This window comes from Dasypus novemcinctus, chromosome 11 (genome assembly GCF_030445035.2).
Source record: "Dasypus novemcinctus isolate mDasNov1 chromosome 11, mDasNov1.1.hap2, whole genome shotgun sequence".
Lineage (NCBI taxonomy): Eukaryota > Metazoa > Chordata > Mammalia > Cingulata > Dasypodidae > Dasypus > Dasypus novemcinctus.
Window position 1 is genome coordinate 83,360,388 of NC_080683.1, and position 27,837 is coordinate 83,388,224.

The following is a 27,837-nucleotide window of genomic DNA, read 5'->3' on the forward strand; positions in this document are numbered from 1 at the left end:
TTGCTATATTGGTTATTTTTCTGTACATTGAATTGAACAGTGATAAATACTGAGTTTTGACAGCAACTAAAAATAAAGCTAACTCTTGTATTTTTATTAGGGAAAATAGGTGCTTGGCTATGTTTCCTTAAACAGTGGACATATTTGTAGATATGAATTCCTGGGCTTTTACAGATATTTTTGTACCGTATTCTAGGTGTTACTAACATTTTCCTTCATGATTATGAGCATATCCTCTTGCCTGGCCTACTACATTTTAGCAGTAAAAGTGTCCTTTCATACTGAGGTCCTTAGCTATGTCATTAAAATCCATTTACCTATCAAAATCTCTTATGTTCGCCTACTAATTACCAAGGTAATTGGTGTGTCCAATAAAGTTTGTCCTTGTCATGCGCCTCTTCTCCTTTCGTTGATTCTTTGGTGATGCAGAGGGGCCTGAATTTATCTCCCTGGGACTAAAGACATTTTGTTCATAGGCCAATTGGGAAGAAGGTGATAACTAATTTTGTAAATCTAGGGTTTGTTTTTGAATGCCTTTCCAGTGGCTTAGTGGAGTGGTGATGATGAGGAGGGTATCAATAAGGCATTGTAACTAAGTGAAAAGAACATGGGCTTTGGAGTCAGAAAGGTTGGGTTCAAATCCAGGCTTTGTCACTTACTAGCTCGGAACGTGGGCAAGATACATAAGCCTCTCTTGCCTTTGTTTCCCCATCTGTAAAATGGGGCTCATATCCCTTCCTCACAGGATTGTTGTGAAAATGAGATGAGAAAATATCTGTGAAGCATGTAACATGGTGTCTGCCCCTAGAGAGGCTCTCAATAAACACCGTGCCTTTTCCCCCTCTTTTCAGTCCTTATTCTGTCTTAGAGTTATCATGCACATAATTTGTGCATAAAAAGGTGTGCATCTAAATGCAAATTTGCCTCTAAGATTTATCTGAGCAAAGCAAACAGCTTTAGAAATTAGCATAGCTGAGGCTAACAGGAGTAAGGTATGCCAAAAAACCTGCCCTGGAGTTTCCTGCTGAGCCAGCCACGTGGAATTCAAGCACACAGCTCCTATTTAACTCTAATTCCACATCAGATCAGGAAATAAATATGCAAAGGGATAGAGGCCAAAAATTGAGCCTTGGGAGTTTTAGACATAGGAACTCTGAGGAATTAGGAGCCAAAGTAACCGAACACCAGTGGTTTTTATGCTGTATTCCATGGAACTCCAAGGCACTCATCTGTTGAAAATAAAATGTAGTGAAGGACACGTTTAATTTTCTGTATCTGCTGTAAACCTTGACTATCCTGTAATGATACAGAAAGATTCTCTGCTCTCAAATAACTTAGAAATTTTTAGTTCCAGAGTAAAAAGTCACAGGGCAGATGAATTTTGATTTAGTCATACTCTCTAGGGCAGAGATCAGCAAACATTTGCTGGGAATGGGCAGAGAGTAAGGATCTTAGGCCTTGTGGCCATTGCTGAATTCTGCTATTGTAGCAGGATAACAGCTACAGATACTAGATAAACAAATGAACATGGTTGTGTTCCAATAAAACTTTATTTACTAAAAAGGCAGTGGGCAGGGCTTGGCCCAGGCCATGGTTTATTGCCCCCTGCTTTAGGGTAAGATTGGTTTATGTCTGCTGCCAACAGGTAGGTGAGTATAGTTCAGAAGTCAGACTGTGGGCTTTGCCAAGGTACCCTGTGTAACATCATAAGGAAGATACAGTAACAAGGGCAGGAAAATAGTAGGTTTTCAGGGTATGAGGTGAGCTCTGGCACATAGTAGGTACTCCACCAATATTTGTTGAATAAATGAGTGAATGAATGACTTGTATCCTAATTCCCATCACACACACATGGGGCAAGTACCAGCTACTTTGTTATTCACTGAGAAAATGCCAGTATCATGTCTGGATTAGTCCTAACCTGTCTGACCTTGACCACAGCCTGCCTCCCTGACAGCAAAGTGAGGATTCCATTCCTCTTAATTATCTGTGGCTAAGGGAAGCCCACAAGTTATCCAGAAGCTTCTCTCTAGTTAATCGTTTCAACTCTTCCCTTTGCTAAAACTTTTTAGCAGTTGTTATTCAAGGTAATCGAGTTGAAGTTACAACCCACTGTCAGTTTTCTAGCTCTGTATAGTTTAATGTGGCATTCCTGAGGGTACAATGGCTAGAAACAAAAGGCCCCTCACTAATCAGCCCCTGAGTAATTATATCATGCCAGTGTCTACCTCTGGGAAAGGGAAGAAGAGGCTCATATGCATGCTTTGGATTCCTGGAAAGAAAATAACTATGTTAGTGTTCAAATGATTCCTGTTGTACTGTAAACTGGCTATGTGAAAATGCTAATAATAATACCTTCTGTTTGTACTAAGTCCTTTACATTTTATGAAACCCATTCACACTTGTGATTTTATTTAATTTGATCTTTACAACAACCCTGGGAAATAGCATGTTAGATATCATTAATAAAGAACAGTAGCTCAGATAGGTTAAATGGCTTTTCCAAGGTCACGTGGCTTCTAAGTGCTTGAATCAGGACTAGTACTAAGAACTTCTGACTCCTAATCCAATATTCTTTTTAATATAAAGTTGCCTTTCAGCAAATTCCCATGAAACTTCCCTTGACTCTATCAGAATAATATTAATATTCTACTATTAATATCCTACTTCCAGATTCCCTAGTGACAGGGGATACAAGTTATTCCTGCAATGGGTTATTTTTTAAAGTCTGCAGATTTTGAGAGGCTTAGTGACTTCTGCCCTAACCTGGGAATTTTTGGTCTGTGGACCTGGATGACCTGGTAGGGGTCAAAACACCAGCTTGTTTGTAAAGGGCTTGCCATAGTGAGTCAAGTTGCTTTTCTTCCAGGGTTCCAGAGGCCCCATCTGGCCAGGCATGCATTCCCAAGAGTGTGTTTCATGTGCTGGGTGGGTTCACCACTGGATCCCATCCATGTCTTGGCAGCCAGTGGGTCCAGTGGAACACTCGTGACGGGGACCACGATATCACGTCATCTTGGATTTCCACTCCCCTTTTGCTCAGCTGCGTCTGGAAGTGTGGGTGTCTTTACTCTGCTCTTTGGCCCCACTCTCCCTCTGCTCCAGACAGGGGGAACTCCCTATGCTTAGGTGATTACCACAAGCATTGACCCTGTATCAGCCGCATAGGTTTGTGTCCATCTTCTGAGGCCAAGCTACCCTTAGCCCATCAGAGACAGGATGTGGCCCTTGGTGTAGGGTTTGCGGCATCACAGTCGTCACCATGGTAATAGACTTGTTATAAACACGGGACAAAAGCCCCGATTTTGCCCCTACCTCTTTTTCTCCCCCCTAAGAAGTGAAGGGAATCACCATGATCCTTAAATAACAAGCACAGACTTTTCTGCAGCCTCTAGAAATGGTCCGACTAAGGTTTTGTCATATAGAATAGCCATTAAGAAACCTGTTGTAAGAATAATGTTGGAAAATAGTAGAAAGCATGGACTGCCTCTTTCTTTCATGCCAATGTGCCTTTATCCTTTCAGTTTGAATGAATGTGACAACCTATTTCTTTGCTAATTTTAAAAATCACATCATGAACATGGACTGACAGAAAATATATCAGCAAGAGTTTTGAGAGATACCTCAGGTTAATTATATTGTAACCTCGCTGTAATACTACTCAGAGATTTTAATATGTTTCAGTCCTTTGGGACTTCATTCAAAGAAGTCTGTGCTAGTAAAAAACTTTCGGCATGGATTGCAAGAACTGTGCTATGAGTCTCCATTAAAATATTTATCCCTGCCCCTGCTTCCCTTAAGTTTGGCATTGAAGTAAAGCATTCAAAATGAATTTCAAATACAAACCTTTCACAATCTTTCACAATTAAAGATCTTAAAATGGTTTCTGCTTTACAAGTGGAATAACCCTTTTGGCTCCATTGACCTGACATCAGCACTGGGCAGAGTTTGGGCAGGTTTGGGTCTCCCTGCCTTTGACGTATGGTCAAATTAACCAGGCTAGACTGTTGCCCAGCTGGGAACTGAACCAGGATTTTTCTCTCTGACTCTCAGGCTTGTTCCCTGACAATATTTTGCTACCCAAGAATTGGAGGAAAAAAAAAAGATAAATAAAATTATTAGCGTCATTATTTTTGTTTATGAGAAACGATGAAATGCAGCAACTTTTACTAGTGAAAGTTTGATTGAACCTTGCTGCAGAAAACACTGTGTATCTAGGAAACAGCATTTTAGATCTGAGTCTTTTGACAGGTTTTCCCAGAGGCTCCCAACTTGCCTATTCAGAGTCCAGAATCCCTCTAAATACTTAAATCCTTTAAAATGAAATGAAATGTAAAAGAAGGAGAGAATGTACATCTCTTGCTGCATTTTTATGTTAGTTTTGAATAAAATGTCTTTTACCTCAGATGGTAAGCAACTTTATTCATGTTCCTCACCGTGAGGTAAAGTGTAGTGTCCCTCCACACAGCACACACAGTTTGTGTGGAGGGAGATGAGCTCAGTCCCCAAAGACCAGCTTGATATCCTGTGTGCAGAAACGTCTCGCCTTTCTTTGAAAACAATGACCATTTCCTGTCTTCCAGGATGCTTTCCTTTCCAAAATCGTGTTCAGTCATAGTCATGGAAATATGATATATTTTTTCAGGCAAATCTTGACATTCTTAAGGGGGTATAAGAATTGGGCTCTAAGGAACCATTAGCTTAACTGAGAATATGGAAACATTCACATGATCTGCTAAACTCTATGTATAAAGCTGAGGAACCCACAGTTAATAAGCATGTTACTTTTTGGCACTTATAGTTCATACACGGAGTTGTGCTTGCAGGGAAATGGGAATCAGAATGTGGTTAGCATTATGATTATTATTTATTTTATCTGTTATTTAGTATTCTTGGGGCTTGCATATGAATGATGTATTCCAAATAGCCATTGAGAAAACAGGATTTAATTAAAATTGCTTTGCTGTTTATTTGTCCAAGTTTTAAAATATAATTGTTAAATAAAATTACCTAGAGTTAATGGGATTTGGATGACTTATTATTTGTGTACCAGATACATTTCTCAAAAAAATTAAAAAAAGATGTTCAGAAAACCTAAGTTTTCTAAATCACTTGGGACAAGGATAGTAGGAATTACAGTAAATGGCAGGAATAGGAGTAGTTAATAGTATAATGCTATAAACCCATCATAGCTAATATAGTTTGGACACTTATTATGGGCCCAGTACTCTACTAATACTGCTTTAATTTTCTTAACAACACTATGTGGATGCTATTGTTCACTTTGTTTTAACGATGAGGAAACTGAGGCCCAGGAAAAAAGCAACTTGCCTGAGGCCATACAGGCAATAAGAGGCAGACTGATATTTGAACCCAGGCATTATGTCTCCTTAACCCATTTTCATAACCACTAGATTATTAAAAAATAGCATATCATTCTTTCAATTAACTATTTACTGAATACTCCTCATGTTATGCAAAATAATACAAATATATATCATCATTCCTAATTTCCAAGACTTTACAGTATAGTTGGCATGTAATCCAACATCATTCTAGTTTGACTTTGGAACACACAGTATAATTTTAGTTGCATTTGGTGGGTGCACAGGGGAGTAAAAGGGCAATTAAAATTAATAGCAGAGGGTCTATAGACAGGTAACTAAGAACTATCAGTTGGAGAAATGGCACCTGAAATGTAATGTGGGCTTGAAGATTGTTGTTTGAAATTCAGGTCATTAAAAAAGATCCAACTACTGTGACATGGGTCCTGTTTTATCTCTCTTTATACAATCAAAGGTTCTTGAAAAGACATAAGTCAAATTTCAGTGTGCTCAATCATTCTTAATGCCCAGTGGAATGTGTAATCTGAAGGTCAACATGATTTGGTGAAAAAAATACCAGAGCAAGAACCAGGAAACCTGGGTTGCAATGCCAGCTCTGCCATTAACTGGTAGTATAATCTTTGATTAATAACTTTGCTGAGCCTCAGTTTCCTCATCTTCAAAATGATGTGGCTAGCTTAGATGATCTATAATTACCCTACATTTATAAAATCGTGCTTCAGCAACTCTTTTGTATAGTTAATTATCTGCCTGATTTTCTAATTTGAAAGGCTATATTTTAGCATGCCATAATATGTTTTTGCTAATTGATTGAATGTATTCCAAAGCAAATGAACATGTGTGTGTGGTCATGGCACTCAAAATGTTGACCGAGGGTGTATGCTACTTAGGACAACTTTTAATGATGAACTTTTACCCTGAACAGATGAATGACTTGAAACAATAAATTAAAGATTTTAAAGATTAAAAAGTACCAGAGAATGTGAAATATTAGTAAACAAAAAGACTTTATTACTCATGTTATTAGACCCAATTATTTGATTTTAACAGAAGTAGTGATCACTAGAAGTAATGAGCAGACTTTCTGAAAAAGGGAAATCAAATTATGTCTAACTTAACTTACTAAAACAGGCACAAGTAGAAATAGAACACATGAATAGTCCTATGTCTTTAAAGAAATTAAATCCATAATTAAACTATTTCTACAAAGAATATTCTAGACCCAGATTGCTTCAGTAGTAAGGTCTACTAAACTTTTAAGAAAATATAAAACAAAACTTAGAGAAACTTTTCTCGATAATAGAAAAAGAAGAAACACTTTCAAACTCATTTTATCATCCCAGCATAACCTTGATCTCAGCATGGTTAGGGCATTATAAATAAGAAAAGTGATAATTCAATGTAATTGAATTGCATTAAAGTTGAAAAATTCTGTTTATCATGAACACTGATACAAAAATAGTGAGCAAAATATTTGAAAGCCAAAACCAGTGATATCCACAAATGAGTAATACATCACAACTAATTTGGATTTATCCTAGTAGTGCAAGGTTGGCTTAAAAATTTAAAATCAGTTGATATAACTTACTACATTAACAAAATAAAGGAGAAAAACATATAGTTCTCAATAGATGCAGAAAAATAATTTGATAAAACTTAACACCATTAATTAAAAACCCTGGGCAAGCTAGGAATACAATGAAACTTTCTCAGTCTGACAAAGAGTATCCATAAAACCTATAGCAAACAGCATGCTAAATGGTGAAACATTGAAAGCTTTTCTGTTGAGATAAAGAATAAGGTAAAGATGACCACTAGTGCCACTCCTATTCAGTTTTGTACTGGAAGTCATAAACAGTGTAACAAGGCAAGGAAAAGAAATAAAAAATATATGATTTGAAAGTTAGTAATATCATTTGGTGTAGAAACCTCCCTGCCCAAAATTTACAGATAAACTATTAAAATTAATGAGTAAATTTAGCAAGATCTCTAAACACAGTTAATATTCCAAGTCAATTATATCTCTTTATATCTGTACACAAAATTAAAAAACAAAACTTAAAAATGCCATTTAAATAAGTATCAAACTTTCAAATACCCAGGGGAAAAAACCCTAACAAAATATGTGCAAGATCATTATACAAATCGTTATACAGGTATGTACCCAAAACAAATGTGTCTATATGTGAGCCAAAGACATATAGAATGATCTTCTATATGTAGCATTTACTCATAATAGCTAAAAGCTGGAAACAATCCAACTTTTCATCAACACTAGTTAATACAGACTCTTCGAGGTTCCTTGAGTGGTGGGCCTTGCATATCATCTATGCATAATTCAGGGAAGTTGGTCCTTTTTTTTTTTTTTTTTGTCAAGTAGGTCAGTCCCTGATCTAGAGATCTATATTTTATATTTTAGTTTTTTAATATTTGACTCCTTCTCCTAATTTAAGTATCTGAGCCCTGGAAAGGAATTTTAACATTTTTCTTCCTGTATCTAGTCTTTTCGTAGCTTTTCAAATCAGGTAGAATGCTTTGAATCTCATCATTCCTTGGTATTAGGGAATTATCTGTCATCTATTTAAATGCAAATAGTTATGGTGAAGTCTAAAAATTAAGTTAACAGAATAAGGTGTAAATATTCTCCATAATGGTCTACTTGAGAACTACTTCTGATATTGTAGAAAAGTAAGAGAAATTAAGGGAGTCTGGCGTGACAATATACAATAGAGTAGACACCATCTCATCTGGGGGCGGTTTTGCCCCCAGGGGACATTTGGCTATGTCTGTCAACAATTTTGGTTGTCACAACTGCGGGGTGCTGCTACTGGCATCTAGTGGGTAGAGCCCAGGGAGGGCTTCTGCTTAGCATCCTACAGTGCACAGCGCAGCCTGCAAACAGGATGATCTGGCCCCAAATGTCAATAAAGCCATAGTTAAGAAACTGGGCTTTACACTGATGACGGCTCTGTGTATGGGACATCTCTCGTGCACTACTCCACGTCCTCTGGCCCCACTTCTTACTCTGGTGATGACTGTGGTGCCTTTCAGCCATTTGGAATCCTGACAGTGTCTTGCCTCACACTTGTGCTGTCTTTCCTAGCTTCCTGCCCTCGTCTCTCTGACGTGGCAGCATAGGTATCCCATGCATAGGTGAATCTTTGGGCACTCATTCACACGTGTACAAACAAACCTGATGTATAGGGGAATTAACACACTAGCTCAATGAGGATAGAGTTGATGAGTAAATGCTTCCTCCTTTTGTCCCCTGGATGGATGGTTATGAAATGTTTCATAAACTCCAAAGAATGTCCTCTGATTGAACACCAGTCTCACTTAGTGGTGGCCAATTCAATCACACATCCTTATTTGGATATGCTTCCTTCCCAGGTTCATTCCCTTTGTCCCTCACTCCTATTTCCTGGAATCACATACCCAACTAAACCACCTGCATGCAAGTCTTTATCTCCACTTCTGTTTGGGGGGAAGGTCGGGATAAAATACTGCATGAATGGAGATTCATGGTGAAAGATCAGAAATTAATGGAAGTGAATATAAAAAATTAGAATTTATGAATATTTTGTTTCAAGTCAGGCATAAATATATACAAAAGGGGGTATATATAGTGCAATATATCAGATAATTCAGAAAGGGCCACTTATAAAATTGGCCCATCTGCCAAAGAATTTCCTAAGCCTCTTGTGATAGCATCAAGGGACAACAATGTTGGCCATGCAAAGGGAGAAAAAGAAGAAATTAAATCAGAGTACGAGAAAAAGAAGAAAGGAAAAAGAATTTCGTCTAACTGCACACCTTTAAATGGCTCTTGTTATTTTGAGAGATTCAGAATCCTAGAATTGTAGTTAGAAAAGACCTAGGTGGTCATCTAGTTTAATGTGTCTTTTTACAGATAAGGAACATTATGTCTGGAGAGGCTAAATGACCTCCTCAAGGTCAGTCAATTGCAATAGTAGTAAAACCAGGATGAAAACTCACTTCTGAAGTGGGGACACCACCCAAACATGGACTCTAAATCACACATCCTCATGATCCCTGTGGCAACCTGGATGTCTCTTGGCATTATCTAAACTCTTTTCAGGGTATCACCTAGCTAGGACAGTACTTTCAGGACCCTGCCCCAGGTCACCAATGAGCTAAGATGCTAATGGGAAGTAAGAGGAAATGTCAGCAGGACCTTCCTTTGCTTGATAGAGGATAGCTGAGTTTTTGTAATTACTCTAAACTTGACTGAACCTTTGAATCCTGACAGTGTCTTGCCTCTACTTGTGCTGAAGGAATAAATAAAATTTGCTTAAGAGAGAAGTGATAGTGAAGGAAGTTGGTAACTATTGTTATTCTAGGGATATTCCCCTTCCTGCCTCCTCAGAGTTCCCCTTCAATTGGCCGAGGAGAGTGAAAATAACAATCCCATTCTCTTCTGGTGCTCTTCGCTGGTCTTTTCCTCGAAGGAAGCTTTGTTCTGAGGGGGCACACTGGGCTTCTTGCTTCTGTTCCCCCTAGGTTTCCAGCCACCCATGGGGCACTTGCTTTCCCCCCTCCTTCTGCTGAGGCCCAAGGTCAGACAGTGCATTCTGGTGAACAGACACTAAAAAGAAATCCTGGTCAAGTTTGGTGCTTTTCAAATCCAGGGTTCTGTGGAATCTGATCAGGTTCAGGGTCAGGAGAGACCTCCTGAGGATGAGGTTTAAGATAAGATCGAAAGGAGAAGTAGGACTGAATTGGTCAGGGATTGGGGGTTGGAGGTGGGAAGCAGCACAGGTAATGGCCGGGTGTAGAGAGTCCTGGGGAGTGGGAGAAGCTGGTACCCAGGGAGCGGGCAGGCCTGATCACGGGAGCCGGGAGGCCGAGCCGGGGAGTCCCAACTTCTTCTTGAAGATAGTGGGATGCCTCTGAAGGGTTTTCAGAGCTGTGATCAGATTTGTGTTTTAGAGGAATTTCCCCAGATGCAGAATGGAGAGAACGAACTGGATGGAGGGGAGATGGGAGGCCATGTGCAGTGTGGTATCTGCAGGAGGTATTGATGGCTTCAGCAGGTCGGAAAACAGTGAACTCCGTGAGGCCCAGGCACCTAGAACAGTGTCTGGCTCACAAGTAGATACTTGATCAATATTTATTGAATAAATACATTAATGAATAAATGAGTGGGTCTGTTCTAAAGGCCTTTAGGAAGCCTTGGTGATTGATCAGAATGTGGGAGGTAGAGGGAAGGAAGAAGCAGGAGAGATGCCAGATTTCTGTCAGCAGGTAACTGGGTAGATGGTAGGGCCAGGTACTGAGGGGGAAACAGAAAAGCAGGTTATGGGGACGGGTGTATACGTGGATTTGAATTGATGCATTAAGATACCAGGAGAGATACTGTTTGGTTTGGGAATCATGAGCTCATGGACAGTCACTGGAGCCACAGGGAACATGGACGATAGTGCCTACGGGGAGGATGCAGAGAGTAAAAAGGATCCTGCCATCTCCAGATAATGTGGCCCTTCACCTTTCCCATAGCTGGGCTGCTTTGGCATGGCATGTCTCCTCGCATTCCAGAGTGGGGATCGGCATGGGGCCTCTTCAGAGAGTCCCCCAACCCTCCATCACTGTCAGTTAGGAAGTCTAAATAAATATTTCAGGGTGGAAAGAGGGAAGTACATGGTCTTGTTGACAGTGTTGCATGCAGCAGGCTCGCCTTGGTTGTTGGAACAAATTCAGGTGAGTGATGGTCTTCTCCTCCTCTGCAACCTACTGAACTTGCTTCGGGGTGTGACTGCAGTTCAGGGCCTGGAGGGAAGAAAAGGGGCTGAGGAGGAGAAAAGCAACATGTTCTGCCCAGTGTGTTGTCCCTTCAGGGTATGCCTTTGATTGCCTGTCAGCTCACCACCCCTGGGGGAGGAGCCCCAGCATAGAATGCTGCTTGGCCTGCTGCCGGGAATTCTAGAGGTGGGACTTGGCCTGCATGCTCCTCTCCATGGCCACCAAGAGCACCTGGCTCCTGGTGGTGAAGGAGCTACCGGAGCAGACATTTTCTAGGTCTGCATGCTGGCATTTTATACTAGAGCCAGCCATGGAAAGCTCCTTAAGGAGTAGGGTCATGTCTGTCTGGTTCGCCATTTTATTTCCAACCCCCAGAACAGTGCCTGGCACAAAGCTGAGTAAATAAATGAACCCACTGTTGATAATGAAGGTTCCCTTCCAGGGAGATTTGTCCAGCACTCTGGGGCCCATTAAGTCCAATTAATGGGACAGGCAGATTTCAGAAGGGGAATTGAGCACTTGGGTACAAAGTATGCACTGGGAATGCTTTTCTTCCTCTGAAGTCCTATAAAAAACCAGCTTGACTTGTTAGTCCTGACATACTATCATTTGTATTTCTTTGGAGATAGTGCCCCTCTAGGCAGGGCAGGTGCTCAGAATTGCTTCTCCAGGATGATGGGTTTGCTAGTGCATGCTCTGTGACCTGGCTCCCTTGTCACTAACCAGGTGCTTTTGTAGGCTCATTGCTCGGGCTCCATGAGTGGACTTCAGTCATGTAGAAGAGAGAGGTCCAGTGAGAGCCAATCCACAATTGCAACGTTTTTGTCACAGGGCATCTTAGATCGGCCAGAGGGTCAGATCCAGGACTCAGGATGGGGGACAACATTTCACTAACTCTCCTTGTCTGTGGCAGTAGCCTAGTGAGCACGAATTATTCATGAGCAGCATTACTCTCTCACAAGCACTTTTCCTCATTGTTGACCATTGTCACTCTCTCTGTAGGGCTTTATAGGAAAAGGGTTGCCTTCTCTGTATTTGATGCGTGTAGCAGACACAACGGTGCTTTGGGGACCATCGGTGCCTTGGTCGTTCTGGTGTTGGTGGTTGAGGTAGGTGTTGGTTAGTGTGCCTAGCTCTGGCCTCATCTTTCTACACAGTGTAGACAAAGGGGGCTCCTGGCAACGGAGGATCCAGTTCTTGCCAAGAGAGGAGAAACCTTTTTTAGTGACCCACATGGAAGTGCTCGTGCGTCAGTGCAAGACAGGGCAGTGGAGCAGAAGGGCCTGGGGAGACTTCCTCACAAGTCCACTGGATGGATTCTCTGTGAAAAGACATTTCCACGGTCCAATGAGTGAAATACAGCATATTCTGTCCGCCTCTTGAAGATTCTTAATATACATTGGTGGGACCAAAGAGTCCTTCCTGGAGCAAAGAGCCTGTTTTTTAACATCATTTAACCTGGTGTTTGCCATATGTATTTGACTGTGGAACCCTTTTAAAAAGTAACACCCATTTTGGTATCCCATAGAATCAGTGTTCTGTGCTTTGGGAAACCCTGCATGGAGGACCCACGGGTTTTCCTTTTTCTTCAGTTCTACCCTCTTCCTTTCCTTTTCCAGTTTCTTAGGGTAAGTGGGGAAGACAGACCCTGTACAGTGAAGCCTGAGTGGAGGCCAGTTGTCTAATAGTCTTACCAAAAGCCCCTTCATGGACAAATCAGTGAAATTATGGGGAGATATTCCAATTAATGAAAGGGAACCTGAGGCTTGTGCGTAATAGTGTCACATTAAAGAATCTAATTTTAGTATGGTGTTCAAGGGAGAATTACTGTATTTTGTGACTTTATGGGGTCTCTTTATTTACTTTCTTTGCTTGAATACTGGAAAGATAAGTGAGGGAGAGACACTAGAAGTAAAGCAAATGCATTCTTTGGACTCTTCCCTGGTTGTCTTTGACTAGAATTGTAGGGAGATGAAGTTCCTGAAATTTGAATTATTTGTGGGCCAGTTACTATACATTTCCACATTTGGGTCATTGTTTTTCTCTCCCTCTTAACTCTGTCCTCTCCTTTTCATTTCCACTGTCGCTCTAGAGGTTCAGGACTTCATCCTCTTCCCTCTGTATTGATTCCCTCTCTGTCCTTCATTCATTCATTCAGCATGGTTTGAGTACTGCTATTTCCTGGGCACTGAACACCCCAAAGGTGAATGCGACATGGACCCTGCTTTCAGACTACTCACTGAGGGTTCCAGGAGGGCATCCAGATCTTTCCAGACTGACCCACTGCTGGAATAACATTTCTCAGCACAGCTCTGATCTTGTCCTGTTCTACAGGCCCATTTTCCTCCCCACTCCACTCTCCTACTTTTCCCTTCACAGAATGACTTCAGGACATCTCCCCACCCCTGAGTCCCTGCTTGCCTCGGCTCCTCCATTCTTTCAGTCATTCTTCTCCTTCTCTTGAACTTTACCCATCCAAATCCTTCAAGACTGGAGGCAAACGCTGAGTTCCCTGGCGCCTGACAGTTCTCTGAACAGCTCTCTTAGCACATTCTGCCTGCCACATGATGAGTCACACACCTTTCTGTCTTTTCTCCTGGGAGCAAGGCCATGTCTTAATCAGCTTGACATTTTTGACCAGTAACCTAGCACAGAAATACACGTGTAAATGTTTACTTCTTTCTGAAATCACATCCTTTACAAATATATATATATATAATTAAAGTTGGATTAGAAAAGTTCCATTAAAAATTGAAAATTAATTTTGAATTCCATCATTTTCTATAATTTTGATTAATATGTGCTCATTCCTTTTACTTACTGGAACTAAGTTTTAACTTATGTAAAAAGATTTAGATTTTATTTTGGGCTTAAGTACTATTCTATTTAGAGGAGATAGACTATTTAAATTTCTGAAGTCGCTTCAAATGATTCTATTTTCAAATGAAAAATAGGGATGATTTTAGATACTACAAAGAATCATAGAATTGTATGGAATCCCTATCATTTAAGTGCATCTATCCTTTTAAAGAGAAGTAAGTACAATTCAATTTTATTCATTCAGACTGTACTATTTGAGAATTTTTGATAGTTCTGTTACGAAGGTGGCTGACGTTTTTAGTTTTCACTATGATACTTTAAAAAGAGCAAATTTCTCAGGCACGCAGAAAGATCTTCCCATGTGTAGATATTTGATGTAATAATTACAAAGAGTTCCCATCTATTAATTATAGAATATCTGGCAGTACAGTGATATATTTGGCAACACCTTGTCAACTATTAATTCAAATTAAGTAGTTTTTAAAAAGAATAACTGTAAGTGAGGCTTTTATTAAACTAATGGCTTTACTCTTAAATAGTGTGAGTTAGTGAAATTTAACCAATGACTGGGTTGTTCTTTGTATTCATAGAGAAGTGGGTTCTGCCGATATAACCCCTGGGATTGAAGAGGCTGGTGCCTCGCCATTGGGCTGCTCTAGATTGCATACAGCTAAAACCTACCTTTTTCTTGTATCTGCAATTGCCAGTATTTCTAAGGAAGGCTCATTTACATCTATAATGTGCATATATTTTCTCTCTCTCTGTCTTTACCACAGCTATAGTTAGGGCCGGCATTTCTATCCCTGTGAGTGACTTGGCATCACACAACTAAAGGGGCCCCTTAGCGTGGTTGCCGACATCCTCCGTGTCCATCTCTTGCACTCCACCATGCTGTCTTTCAAATAGTAGTGAATTAGGTTTGCAAAACAATGTCCCTCCGTTACCTCCTTTGTTTAAAAAGAAAGTCATCCCCTTGAGGCTTTCCTACTGTCTTTCCTAGCTAGCAATCTCTAGCTGTCTTTCCTCCTTACCGCCTTCAGATTCTACCATATTTTAGATCCACATCTAAAAGGTACTCTGAAAATATTTAATTCCATTTTATTTTATTTCACATTGTGCTATGGTATGATTGGATGCTGTTTTTTTTTTCCTTCTGTTGACTCTCTCTTCATTTGACTGCCCTCAACTTGCTATTGCTCTATGTCCAGGCCAGATATAAGCAAAATAATGAGAGGCTTCTTGTGCCCCAGCCTCTCCCATCTCTGCTTCCCACTTTCTCATTGGAACCCTGCCTTCTGTTTCCATTGTGCTTTGTGTCTTCCTCAGCCTTCTTCCCAATTCCTGTGAAAAGTTCTTCAGAAAGAATCCCTCATTCTAAAGCATAAATCATCATATACATAATTTATATCAAATCTCCTTGCTTTCAGGAATTTGTATTTTAATGGAATATAAGACACATTTAGCCAAAGAAATGACTCTCTCATGGTAGAAATCAGTTAGTGAGCAGTTTAGGGATCCCTTTTTGAAGCCGGGCTATTCTTACTGGCACCCTTGATGTTACAGATGGAGGTGGTCCACCACTTCACCCACATGGAAGGCTAATCTTATCCATGTCCTGCTGCAATCTCTGCAGGGTGGTGAGAGTATTGCTTGACTGTGGGTAGAATAACTGCTTTCTGGGTTCTGAGTATTATTAATTCTCTCGTCATTTAATGTTTAAGTTGCACTTGCTAGTGCAAGTGCATATGGGCTGTTTGTAGCAAATCTATGCCTCATAGTCACAAAGAAGAGGCTTGCTCTGCGGCTTTCAACTTGTTTTAGAAAAAAATCATTCAACAAATATTAGCCCTCCAGCTGTCTCCTCAAAGGTATTTTGACCTTTTCCCCCCATACATCGCTGCTCCTTCATTTCACATTTTGACCTTTTGATTCCATTTTCTTTATCTCTTGGCATGTCACGGGGTAGTGTGCTGTAGAAGTAGCAGAATCTGTGACAACTTTTAGTCCTGTTTTGTGGAGGGAGGTGTGTGTGGGTGGTGTATGACCTCACGCCCTTTAGGAAGGTCTTGGTCTCTAAGGTGTGGTGGTCCAGAGCTTGAGATTTGGAGCCAGACAGCCTGGGCTTCATCCAGGCTTTGCTATGTGCTTGCTCTGTGCTTTGGAGCAAGTTACTTAACCACCAGACCTCGGTTTCCCCATCTGCATGATGGGGGTAATGTTAGTACCTGCTTTGGGGATGGTGATTAAGATGATGATTAAATAATAGATTTAAAGAGTTTTTGCACAGTGCCTGGCACCAAATAAGTATTAAATAATGATTATCTATGATGCTTTTCCTTTTGGCTCAATGGCCCAGGTTTTCTCTGGGTCTCCTTTTGTGTTAATTTCTAGAATACAGAATTGTACAGAAGTTCTAGAGGACTTTATAGAGACTTTTAGACTGGACTACGATAAAGTCTTTGAAGTTGAATAATTCCAAGAAGGGCTGCAAAGAAAGCAAACTTAAACCTTAGTTTCTTGGCTGCTTTCCAGGCCATGTCATTATTTCATTCTTAAATATATTTGCTCCAACAAATAGACTGTCGGAGTGTTTCCCTTGTCACACCGTTGATTGTGTGGATGTGTGCATTCTAGGAACTGTAGAAGATAAACATCAGCAGCAAATACATTCGTGATTTTCCCTCAGTCAGACTCCCATGAAAGTTACAAAAGGGTGGTAAATCTACAGTTTAATTGCTTGGGGCCCATTAAGACCCTCCTGGTTTTCTTTGGGCTCTGGTTGGGTAAGCTATATGTTGTTCTTATCCAATCCAAAATGCCCTTAAAAGATCATTGACCAATGACCATTCTTATTTTTAAAAGTCACCAGATAAGGTAATTTCTCACATAACTCCAGCAAGGCATTCCAGAAATGCTTGATCTCATACTTCTCTGCACTATAATAAATAAGCACAATTTTATTTCATCTCAGAGTAATTAACCTGAACTTACCCTTCTGGGATTTAAACTAGAAAAATGCTCTATAGCTCTTTGAACATTAGATTGGAAATAAAATGCCCTAAACATTCTGCTTAATTAAATCCTAAGGAGGTGGTAAAACTTTTCATGATTAATTGCAACATGCATATTCTGACTGATGCATATTTATATGATATTATCATATGAAAATTTTAACATGTTACACAAACTGTTCTCTTTGAGAATGTGATTTAATGCTGTAAACATTTTCCATTTGTTGTTGCATTGTTCATTATGAAAAATACACAGGCTGTAAACCTATAAAACCTGTAATATGTGAATTATCTTTGAAAATCTTCTTTGAAGAAGCCTCTAGTTTTTAATGGCACAAACCTTTAACCAAAATGTAAGTAGGAATTCCAGGTTTCCCCTGATATGAAGAATTTATTTTTTAAATAAAAAAAAATTAAAGGCAGATAAAATTAGGAAAGGTAAAAGGCCTGGGCCTTCTGTTTTGCCAAACTGAAGCATGCACGTCATTTTCAGGTTTCCGTAGAATAAGATATGGTTGTTGAAGTGAACTGATCCCCATGACTTAAGAAAGTTATACTTTTCTAGGGGTACATTCATGCTGTTTAAGATAGGAGCACCATCTCATGACTGGTGAGAGGGTTTTGAGCTATGGTTTGGCTGCCAAAATTGGTTTAGATAATTATAGTTCTTTCTTTGTTTCTTAAATATAAATATAAATGTAAATGACTGTCTTAAGACTAGGATACTTGAGATATCTAAAAATGTTTTCTTGAATTTTGGAATAATGCACTTAGACTTTTCTTTGGATCATTAGCTATTGACAACAGTCTGATGACAGAAAAGGGGAAATGTGGTGGAAGTATTCCAGGGTATTTGCCATTATGAAATGGAATTTCATAAAAAACGGATGGGGACACTGAATTATTTAACAAGACAGATGCCAACCACCATTCTCAAGAGTTTTCCAACTGCCAGATACAAAACAAAACTATGTAATTTCTTTTGTCTCAGCTTCCCTTATTGTTACTTTGTAGTAAGAATGATTTATAAAAATAATCTGTTTTAAAACTCTACTTTTTTGTTTATTTGTTAGGTCTATTGTAAGAAAGTATCCTTGTCTCTCCTTAGAAAAATGACATGTGGGTCTGTCTGGTGATGATGGAGTGAAGCCGTGAGAAAGCCCTGCGAGCTGCCTCTGTGCCCTCAGCACCATTCCTCGAGGCCAAGCCAGAGTGGCGGCCTAAGCTCCAGCCTCTTACAGCTTTGCTCTTTATCGTTTCTCATCTCAGTTTTAGTTCACCAGGGTTAAAGGTCTAGGACTTAAAAAAACTTATGCCTTGTTTTCCAGGCCCGACTATTGAAAGGCTGAAACAGCAAGGGGGAACTAATGCATGCTCTAAAATGGCTCTTGGGGAAATGGGGTCTCCTGCTTGAACTGTCAGGCCAAATGATTTTCCCCATAATTTTGTTTTCCTTACAGATTTCACCAGAAACAAGCTTATTGCCAATGGATCATTTGTGAGAGTTCTGCTATTATCATCTTCTTTTTCAGGAACTTAAGATTTTAAAGGCAGATTATCAGTTAGGAAACGTAGAAACTATTAGACGGTGCTAGTTAGTTTAGTGCTAATATTTAAAAACTCCTCCCTACTATAAGGTAAATCATGGAGCTTTGTTAATTTTTCATACCATGTAAAATGTCTGTATATAAACAGGAGGTACTATCCTAGAAATCATCTAAAATATAAATAAAAGTTTTCTTTGAATAGAATTAATTATAAAATGCATAATTGTATGAAATCTGAAATAATGTTATGACTCCATTTTTAAAAGTTATATTAGAAAAGAATGTTTGACACAATGAAAGGTTACCTATACACTGTCTCTTTTGATAATTAACAATAAATTACAATATGTAATTTATGAAATAAAATAGATAATTAAAATGACAGTATTTCATTAATTAAATAAAATGCTGCACGTAGTTCTGAGCGATGAGACTCAGGGGGAAAAAAACAGCCGTATCACTGCACTACAAATTAGTTTGCTTCTAATTTTGCAGGCTGATGACCACACTGCCTCAAACCAAATCTTTCCCCTGGAAATGGAATGATTGCATGACAGACTCTATGAACCATGAATATGTCAACTACTCATGGACCAGGCCTTGCTTAGCCATTAGTCTTTGGGGGATTTTATTCAGAAATAAGACAACACTATGCCAGAGCTTGTTGGGGATTTTGTGATTTCCACTCATGTCTGGAGCATGAGTCTGGGTTAGTACAAAACATTCTATACAGGCAAGACGAGTTGTGGCTAACAGTGACAAGCAGTTATATTGTCAATTGGGAGGGCAGAGAAAACTCGAGATGTGGCCAGCCCCTAGGAAGAAGCAAGGAAATATTTCTTAGGCTTCTATTAAAAGGCTTCTTTATTCTGCTTACTCTCACCTCACCACCAAGAGGTCAGTGTTTCCCAAACTTTAGTCACTTGGCCATCACATCACAAATTTTGTCATAGCCTTTTACCAGCCAGACTATGATTTATTCAGTATATTTTATTAACAGACTCAATTAAATACAAAAATATTTGCAGACCACCTCAAGTCATTCTGAGCATCCCCGACATAGGGTGATGGGTCCTACAGGAGCCGAGAGGACCATGCATCTGGCTGAGGAGGCCTGGGCGGCCGTGTGCCCTCAGGTCTCATGGCTGATCCCACCGTCACCATGCCTCCCCCCCGGGGACCGTGAAACACAGCACGTGGAGGAGAATTTAATTCAGGCCCGTGCCTCCCCAAGGAGACCAGGGTGGGAAGGCTGTGACACAGGGGACCACTCAGAGGGCCAGGCTCATGCTTTTCTATTGCCAGAATCTGGCTAACTCTCCTCTTTCCTTCCTTGACTAAACACGTCACTTTGGAATCACTACCTCGCAAGAGTCAACCAGACCCCATGTCACTCAGCAATTACAGGGAGCAGGTCACGACTGAGCCCGGCTCCTGGCTGTCAAGGTTCACATGAAGGCATTATCAAGGTGTCCCACCCAATGCAAACCTTACAGGCTTTCAGCAGTACCCTTGATGAAATGGGTCACTTTAGAAGCTTCGTGAATGTTGGGGCTGGTTGAGCCAGAAAGATTAAGCATTTTAGCTGGACTAAGAAACCCCAGGAACCCCCACTGCTCTGCAGTCTCATGCTCTGGTTTTTAAGTAAATCGTGTTGTTTGCGGAAACTAAAGTCAGACCTTGGTAGGTTCTGTCAGGTGCAGGGTGTGTCTAAGTTTGAAGGGATGTTTGCTGCTGATATGAACATTTTTCTTATACTTTTGTTATAGAAGATGATGTGTCAAATGTACAAATAATGTGTGCCTGGTGCCAGAAAGTGGGAATCAAGCGCTATTCCCTGAGTATGGGAAGTGAGGTGAAAAGCTTCTGCAGCGAGAAGTGCTTTGCGGCCTGCCGACGAGCCTACTTCAAGAGAAATAAGGTAAGAGCTCCAGAGAGAGGCAGCCCAAGCAGGCCTCCGCAGAGCGCGGTCACACGTGTCTCTCAGCTGCTAGCTGAAAACACCGCGTGCCTTCTAGTGTTAAGTTTTTGCTCGTTCTGTTTTGTCTGTTCTTTCTCTGTCATACTTAATCTTTTGGAAGGAGCAGACCCTCTCTGACATGTCACCTGTTCTTCAGTTTCTCTTGGCTTGGTGTTGGAGTTCCAAGAGGGTGAATGAATCTGATGGGGACACCATGATCCTAAGGGACAGTGTCTCCCCAGGAGTAAATTGTACAGACTAGAGAACATGAAAGATAAATGTTAGAGATCTTATAAGAGATGAGAAACTAACCCCAGAAGCATGGCCAGAAAGCTATAATCCACCCAGTTTAACACTCTTTCCCAATGGGAATAGTAGTGCTCTTTCCAAAACCTGATCGCCAAGTTCTAGACAAGAGAAAACGTCAAGTCCTACTTGACACCTTACAGTCATGCTGAAGTGGACTGGTATTGAGAAAAGGTGAAATAATGAAGGCAGGAGCCACCATTGCTCACACATCCAAGCATTTGTGAGAAGCATGATGGGCAAACACAGGAACAGCCATGGTTGTCATTCTTTTTGTCAAGGCATCCTGGGTCTGAAAATGACCATTGGGAATATTATTGGTCACAGACTATGGGAAATAGAGTGCATGGTTGATGTTTTTATGGTCACACACACGTGAATAAATACAGCTGATTTCTTAATCCTTAAAAAAACTGCTATACTCATGTGGCTGAGCGCCTGCTTCCCATGTAAGAGGTCCTGGGTTCAATCCCCAGTACCTCTTAAACCAAACAAACAGTCAAACAAACAAACAAACAAAAACCTGCTATGGCATTTTGCTACCAATTAGTGAAATAACTTTCTAGTCCTTGATTATTTTCCATTGATCTATAAAACCTTAATTCACAAAATTGTCCACATTTTCTAAGCATTTCCATTTGCGTAGTACAAGATTAAAATCTATCCTTTCTTAAGGCAAACAATTATTATTATTTTACATCTGATATTTGCACCCCTGAAATGCTTATCATAGACTCACTGCATTGCAAGAAGCACTGTTGCAGCAAATTATCTCCTGCAAATTTGGGTCACATCATGCTGCCAAAAACATAATGCTAAAAGAATTAGGCTGCAGAATTCAGCAGGGTGGAATTTTAGAAGCGGTCTCTAAGAATTAGGCTCAAAAATCCTCACTGGAACTGAGAGGCAAATGAGAAAAGTGTTTGGAATTCTTTCAGGAAGGTCAACAGTCAAGTTCACTTTCCCTTGGGAGGGGCCAGTGAGGCTGGGGAGGAGGGGATGAGGAGGCACTCCCCAGAGACCCATTTCATTCTAGTAGGGGGAATTTAAATGATCCTGAAGACCCCGGGGCTGCTGTGCTGAATGCAGAGCACTGTGGTCACAAACCTAGGGTGGACCCAGCTCTTTCTTCTTCAAAACCCTGCTAACCACAACAAAATACTTTGCATTCCATCCCAGAAGATGGCTATAGAACCAGGGTTTTGGTCTGTCTTAGTGCTGAAGGGTTACGGGTCTGAATCTTGATAGGCTGCTGGTAGTGAATAAAATCAAGCAAGCTGTATTGGTCACCATGCTGGTAGTACACGTTACACTTTGCAAAGTGATTTTACTTCATTAGCCTTTGAAGAAAGGCAACTGATATAGGTTGGAAAAACTGCCCAGAATACCACAATATACATTTTTACACATTGTTACAAAGTTTAAGGTCACACTGGATTTAAACCACTGTAGCATACATTTTTGGAAACTGGATAACTGGGAGCCACGATAAGAATCAGTTTTCGGAATTCTTACAGTAGGTAAAATCAGCAGGAGGAGGAGGCCCTTACATTTCACTTCCTGCACGGAAGTAATTGGGATAGGTTTACCAACATCGTGTAAAACCTGGAATTGCAGTGGCTTGATGTTTAGCCAGCTCCTTTGCCTATGGATGCCAATAGCCCATCAGTGGACATACACTACCTGTTTTGTCTCTGCAATCTTCACTCGTATTTATATTATCCAAAGCTCTCCTTTTTCAAATAGAGAAAGAAAGTGGTAACATCACCTGCTGGATTCTTTTTTTTTTTTGTTTTAAAAATGTTATCTCTGCAACAGCATTATATTGCATTACAATAAACATGTACAGCTGCTGCATTTCTGTTAACTGATAGGATTTTGTGGTCATTTCGTTTAGAGCTTGGGTTTCCTAATGGATGGTACTAGATACTAGTCTCTGACTCACCATCTCTAAGAACTGCCGAAATGAGCCCCAGGGTGTTCCCCACTGAAGCCGGAGCAAATAGCTACTTCTCCTCTTGTATCATTTAACAAAGTCCTTAGTCCTCATTATAAAGAGTGCACATTTTTCTTAATCTTAGAAAAAGGGCAAACTTCTTCCCATTCCTGCATAAAAGATTTTTCTGACTAAATTCTACACTTGTGAATATTGAGAAGTGGATGGAAAAGAGAGGCTAATGTGTATGCAGAACAGAATTTTGCCTTAGGTATAATGTAGACTTTTAAAAAAAACAGGTAAAATTAACTATGCTGTAAATTATGCTTTTTAAATGACAGCCCCTTTCTTTCTGGCTAGCATGGTGCGATTCTAAAAATGGTCTCTAAGTTGAACCCAAATTGCATGCACAACTTTACAAGGAAAAATCCTAGTAGAAGAGGTAGCTAATTAGGAGCAGTATTCAGCTGACCTCTGTTTTGTGTCTGAGCAACACCTGCATTTGTGAATGTAAATTGGACAGCTGTGCCTGTGGTTCCCCTGCTCTCCTCTTCACAAATGCTTGGGTATTTGGGTATATAGGCAGGAATTGATTTGCTGCTAAAAACAAGGACAAAAATAGCCCAACTCTCAAAATGAAGGCCCACTAAAAATTGGCTCTTTAAATTTCATTTGCTTCTCAAACCTTTATTTCTCTTTGGGTTTCTGTGTCTGTTTAAAAGGCAAGGTTAAAAATGTCACATATCAAACCCTGGCACCATGAAGTGAGGTGGGATGGGTTGAAACCAAGTTAACTCTTTATGGCATACAGGTTGTATTTTTAAATTGAAATCAAAATATACTTTGAGGAGTGGTTTGGATTGCTACAGGTATGTAGGTTTCCTTCTAAGTACTTCTAAACACCTTTTTCGCAGAGGACTGCAAATCACAGCTGTAGTCACTTAAGGAATCTAACCACTAGCTCACGTATTTCAGGATGTTGACTCTAAAAAGCTTAAAGTGTTAATTCTTAATTATATTGTGTAGAATCCTTATTTCCAAAAGGCTGGCTCAAAAAATTTTGAAACAGTGGATAAGAAAAATAATTATACTTTTGTAATTTTTGGACCTTGGAGGAACAATGGGATGCCAATCTCATTACTTGATATACTGGAGACTTTTCAGGGGGCAAATAGCTCACTTTTCTCAGCACCCCCCCTTTAAAAAATAATGTATTTTAATCCAATATATCAAAAATTCTATCATTTCAACATATAGCCAATATAAAAAAACTGATAGTTTCATTTTTTTCCCGAAGTCTTCGAAATGGGCATGTATTTTTAGACCTAAAACATACCAAAATTGGAATGAACCTCATTCCAAGTGCTTAAGAGCCTCATGAGGCTAGTGGTTACCTTCTGGACTGCAAAGGTATAGAAGATGTTTTAAAAATGTCGATGATGACGAAAATAAGCCTTTCAAGATATGTCCCAGCCGCCTTTGAGGCCACAAGTAGAGAAGGACTTGAAAGGATTTCTAGCCTAGTGATTTGCCTAGGAGTTGGAAAGTCACAGAGACTCCTTAGTGGTTTTGCAAGAGATGCTGAAATATTTAATCCAATTTGCTAATATCAGTTTTACTTTGCACAATAACAGAAACTTAAAAATATTCTTTCCGGGGGAGCTGTTGTAGCTTAGCGGTTGAGGGCCGGCTTCCCACATATGAGGTCCGAATTCAATCCCCAGCCCTGGTACCTCAAAAAAAAAAATAAAATAAAAAAATTATTTCCTATGAGAGTAATGCCTTGAAACAATTATCCCTCTAAAAAATGAGAGTAATAAACAAGACCACAAATAATAGTCATTTGCAAAGATCCTGTGTTTGATCATTTTCCCTTTACATAGAAAATATCCTGTTGTCTAAACTAATGTCCAAAAATCAAACCGGAAATCAAACACAAGACAAATGTCCAAGGCAGGCAATGTGTAAAGGACGATTGTTTTCTTTCCTTGTTTGAATCTCAAGTTTATAATGTTCTTTATGGATTGGTGGCATTGACAATTTAAGAACAAACACAAATTCCTAAGAGCACCAAGGTTTACTTCCATATTCCAGTTTTTCCATAGTTTGAAATAAGAATAGAGAAAAATACTTCTTTAATATCAGAGTGTTGCTGTTTCTCAGCAGACTGCAGTAGGAAGAAATCTAGGTGGATAAGAGTAAGAATGCATTAAAAATAAAAAGATTATAGAGACAGAAACAGCATTTGCAAATGATGCCATTAAGATAACCTAACAATCTTTATCATAGTAATGTAAATATTCAACAAGAGGAATATTGTGTAGTAAGTTTGGAAGAACACATTGCTGATTAACATGTCTCCTGATATTATTTGGAATTACATTTTATTTAGACATCAACTGTGGTCTTTTTTATTAAACTCGAATATATCCTGGGAAAGATTTCTCAGTTTCAGACTTAATTATATAACCGACTAGTGCAGAAGAAATGAGTAACTTTTGCCCTGTTAATCCAGTGATTAACCTGTCTGCTTTTTTTCCCTTTAAACACCTGCAAGATTTAATTTACAAAATGGCTATCGTTCTTGACGGTTTAGAGAAAGACCTTAAGAAATTACATGCAATTACTGTCACTGATGCTCAGGCCATAGACCTGTTTTTGCCAGTTGTTTGCAAATATCTTTGGTCCAGGAATAAATGTTCTTAGAGAGACGAGGGAGATTCTTCCTGTCGATTCCCTTTGCTTTTATTAGGTGTCAGTGAGTCTGTCGGGGCCTATCCCCCTGCACCCTCACCTGCAGGATGATTGCCTGGTTCTGCAGAGTCCACTGGAACTGTGCTAGAAGCCTGCCCACTGCCTGGCATGTAGAGTGTCCTCCCTCCAGGGCGTTAGTCTCCCTGTCAGTGGCTGAGCTCCCCGTCAGTCACAGCAAACAGAGCTGTCCTCAGAGAGCTCTGGGGAAAGAACAACAAAACCGGCTGTTTTCTTGTTCTCTGGTATTTTGAAATATGGAATGGAATATTGATGAGCTTCTGCAAACGAGAACCTGCGAAAAGCAATAGCAGAGGAAGGAGAAAGCATAGCCCTTTGAAACATTTGGGCTCGGGTTAGAGCAGGAGGGTTTTGGCCACTGTAGTGAGGTATAGGTCAATTTAAGGGACCTGGCTCTCAAGGAAATCTGGAAGGGGCTCCAGGGCAGAGGTTCTGCGGACGGGGGTGGGGTGCCATATCCTCTGAAGGCATCTGAAGCTTGGTGGATGTGACCTTTATGTTTCCTGAAAGGAAGCATGATTTGAAAACTGGTTGAGAAACACTGGTCTCAGGGATACCCGAAGCACAAACAGAATGGGCAGGTGGGTTGTACTGAAAGAAAGAATAGAAACCCCTTCTGATTTTAATGGGCTCCATTCTGGGGGATTGTAGAGGGAACAGAGAAAAGGAATAACTCTCACCCGTTAACCAGATAGACTCTATCTTCTGAATAACATTAGGTATTTTTGATTAAATGTGACGAGATGATGAAAACCCCAAATAACTCCAAGCCCCAAACTGTGTTCAACATTTCTTTGCAGTGAGCAGAAGTAAGAGGGGGGATTTTTCATAGACGCGAATCCTATTTCCCAGGGATCAATACGCAGGGCTATCGACATATATGCTTGAATGTTAATTTTCAGACACAGTATATCTCTGGCCATCCTTCTGGCGATAGCTAATGCTCTACACTTAAATCAAGTTTTTCTCATCTGAACTGCTGGTAATTATCCAATCCATCTAAAAGGCACGCTCCCTTTTAACATTAACCACAGTGTCAGATTGCATCAGCCACATTGTGTTCTGGTGACTGCTGCTGCAGAGTGATGAATGTGCGTGCTTTCAGTTCATAGTCCAGCTGTCTGTTTGGGCAGTGGGCAGTTCAGTGAAACAAATGATCAGGAAGGGATCTGTTTATTTGGGACATACACTCTCCTTATCGATCCAGTCACTTGCATTGCCAAGTTTCTCACTTACTGCTAATCATGGTCAGGTTAACCTGAAGAATAAGCATTTAAAGAATTATTGAGTGAGACTTCTTTATGTGTTTCTCCCATCATAAGTGGCATCCAGCAGCACAGAGTTACTCTTTGTGTCTATCTTAAAAGGAATAGTGTTATGAGACTTTACAAATAAAGACCAGAGGATGGACAATGTGCTAAGACTGCTGGGTGTGCAAGCCAGAAAAACGAAGAGAAAACAATTGTACATTTTCCTGGGACTGTGGTTAGGCTCTGTTAATTTAAATGCTTTGTTAAAAATGTTAAATATCTACACACATGCATGCATTAGACAGGGCAGGTGGCTTGCCTTGAGATATTTTACAGTAGTTTGCATTCAGAATTTTTTTTACCTGCTTTTGTGATCGGTGGTCACAAAACCTAGTATACTCAAACAGGCCATATGTGGGAGATGCAAACCACAGGCCTGCCCACGGTTATTTATATTTCCCCCCCATCTCAATACCTCAGGATAGCCTTTGTATACATAAGCAAAAGCGTGAACTGGGCAAGCCAGGTGTAATTCTCTGTTCCTTGGGCTTTTTGTGTTCTGTTTCATTATATCACAGATTAAGCTAGAATAAAGAAAATATTGTTGCATATGACCACTTAATATCTGTTCCAGCAATTCAGACTAAGAATGGAAAATTTCCTATGTTACAATCCACTCTTAGCCTGGCCGTGCACACAGTGAAATCTAATGTCTATCGAAAGCCCACCTTTGTAGGTTACAAATGTCAGTCTGTTGCATTCTCTGTAAACACAGGCTGTGGGCCAGAGCTGGGCATTAGTACAAGCAGCAGATCAATGGCTTAATGAATCCATAAAAGATGCTTGAACTCTGCTGCAATTTACTGAGCACTTTAGTTAAATGAAACTCCTGTAGTCTTTAACAAAGACAGAGATAATCAATGGTCAGGGATGGAAGTCAATGTCCAGTAATCACAGCCTCCCAGAATTTGTGTTGTTGTCTCGTTGCTATCAGAGGGTTAGTCAGATTCAGGTTCTGAGGTTCAATATGTCTCTACTGATATTTGCTTGAGATTTGAGAACTGAATTTGGCCTAGAGATGACATAATCTTAGTATTGTGTCTTCTTGTGAAGACTATTTTTAAACTATG

At 40.1% G+C, this 27,837-nt stretch overlaps 1 protein-coding gene across 4 annotated transcripts in view; it reads left to right on the forward strand.

The window, feature by feature from the left end:
* SOBP (sine oculis binding protein homolog) overlaps positions 1 to 27,837 on the forward strand; it is a 157,606-nt gene that overhangs the window by 16,206 nt on the left and 113,563 nt on the right. For all 4 annotated transcript variants that reach the window (XM_058307224.1, XM_058307225.1, XM_071218615.1 and 1 more), the window contains exon 4: positions 20,253 to 20,404. In XM_058307224.1, the coding sequence (XP_058163207.1) occupies positions 20,253 to 20,404 (152 nt within the window). The remainder of the gene's footprint in view (positions 1 to 20,252; positions 20,405 to 27,837) is intronic.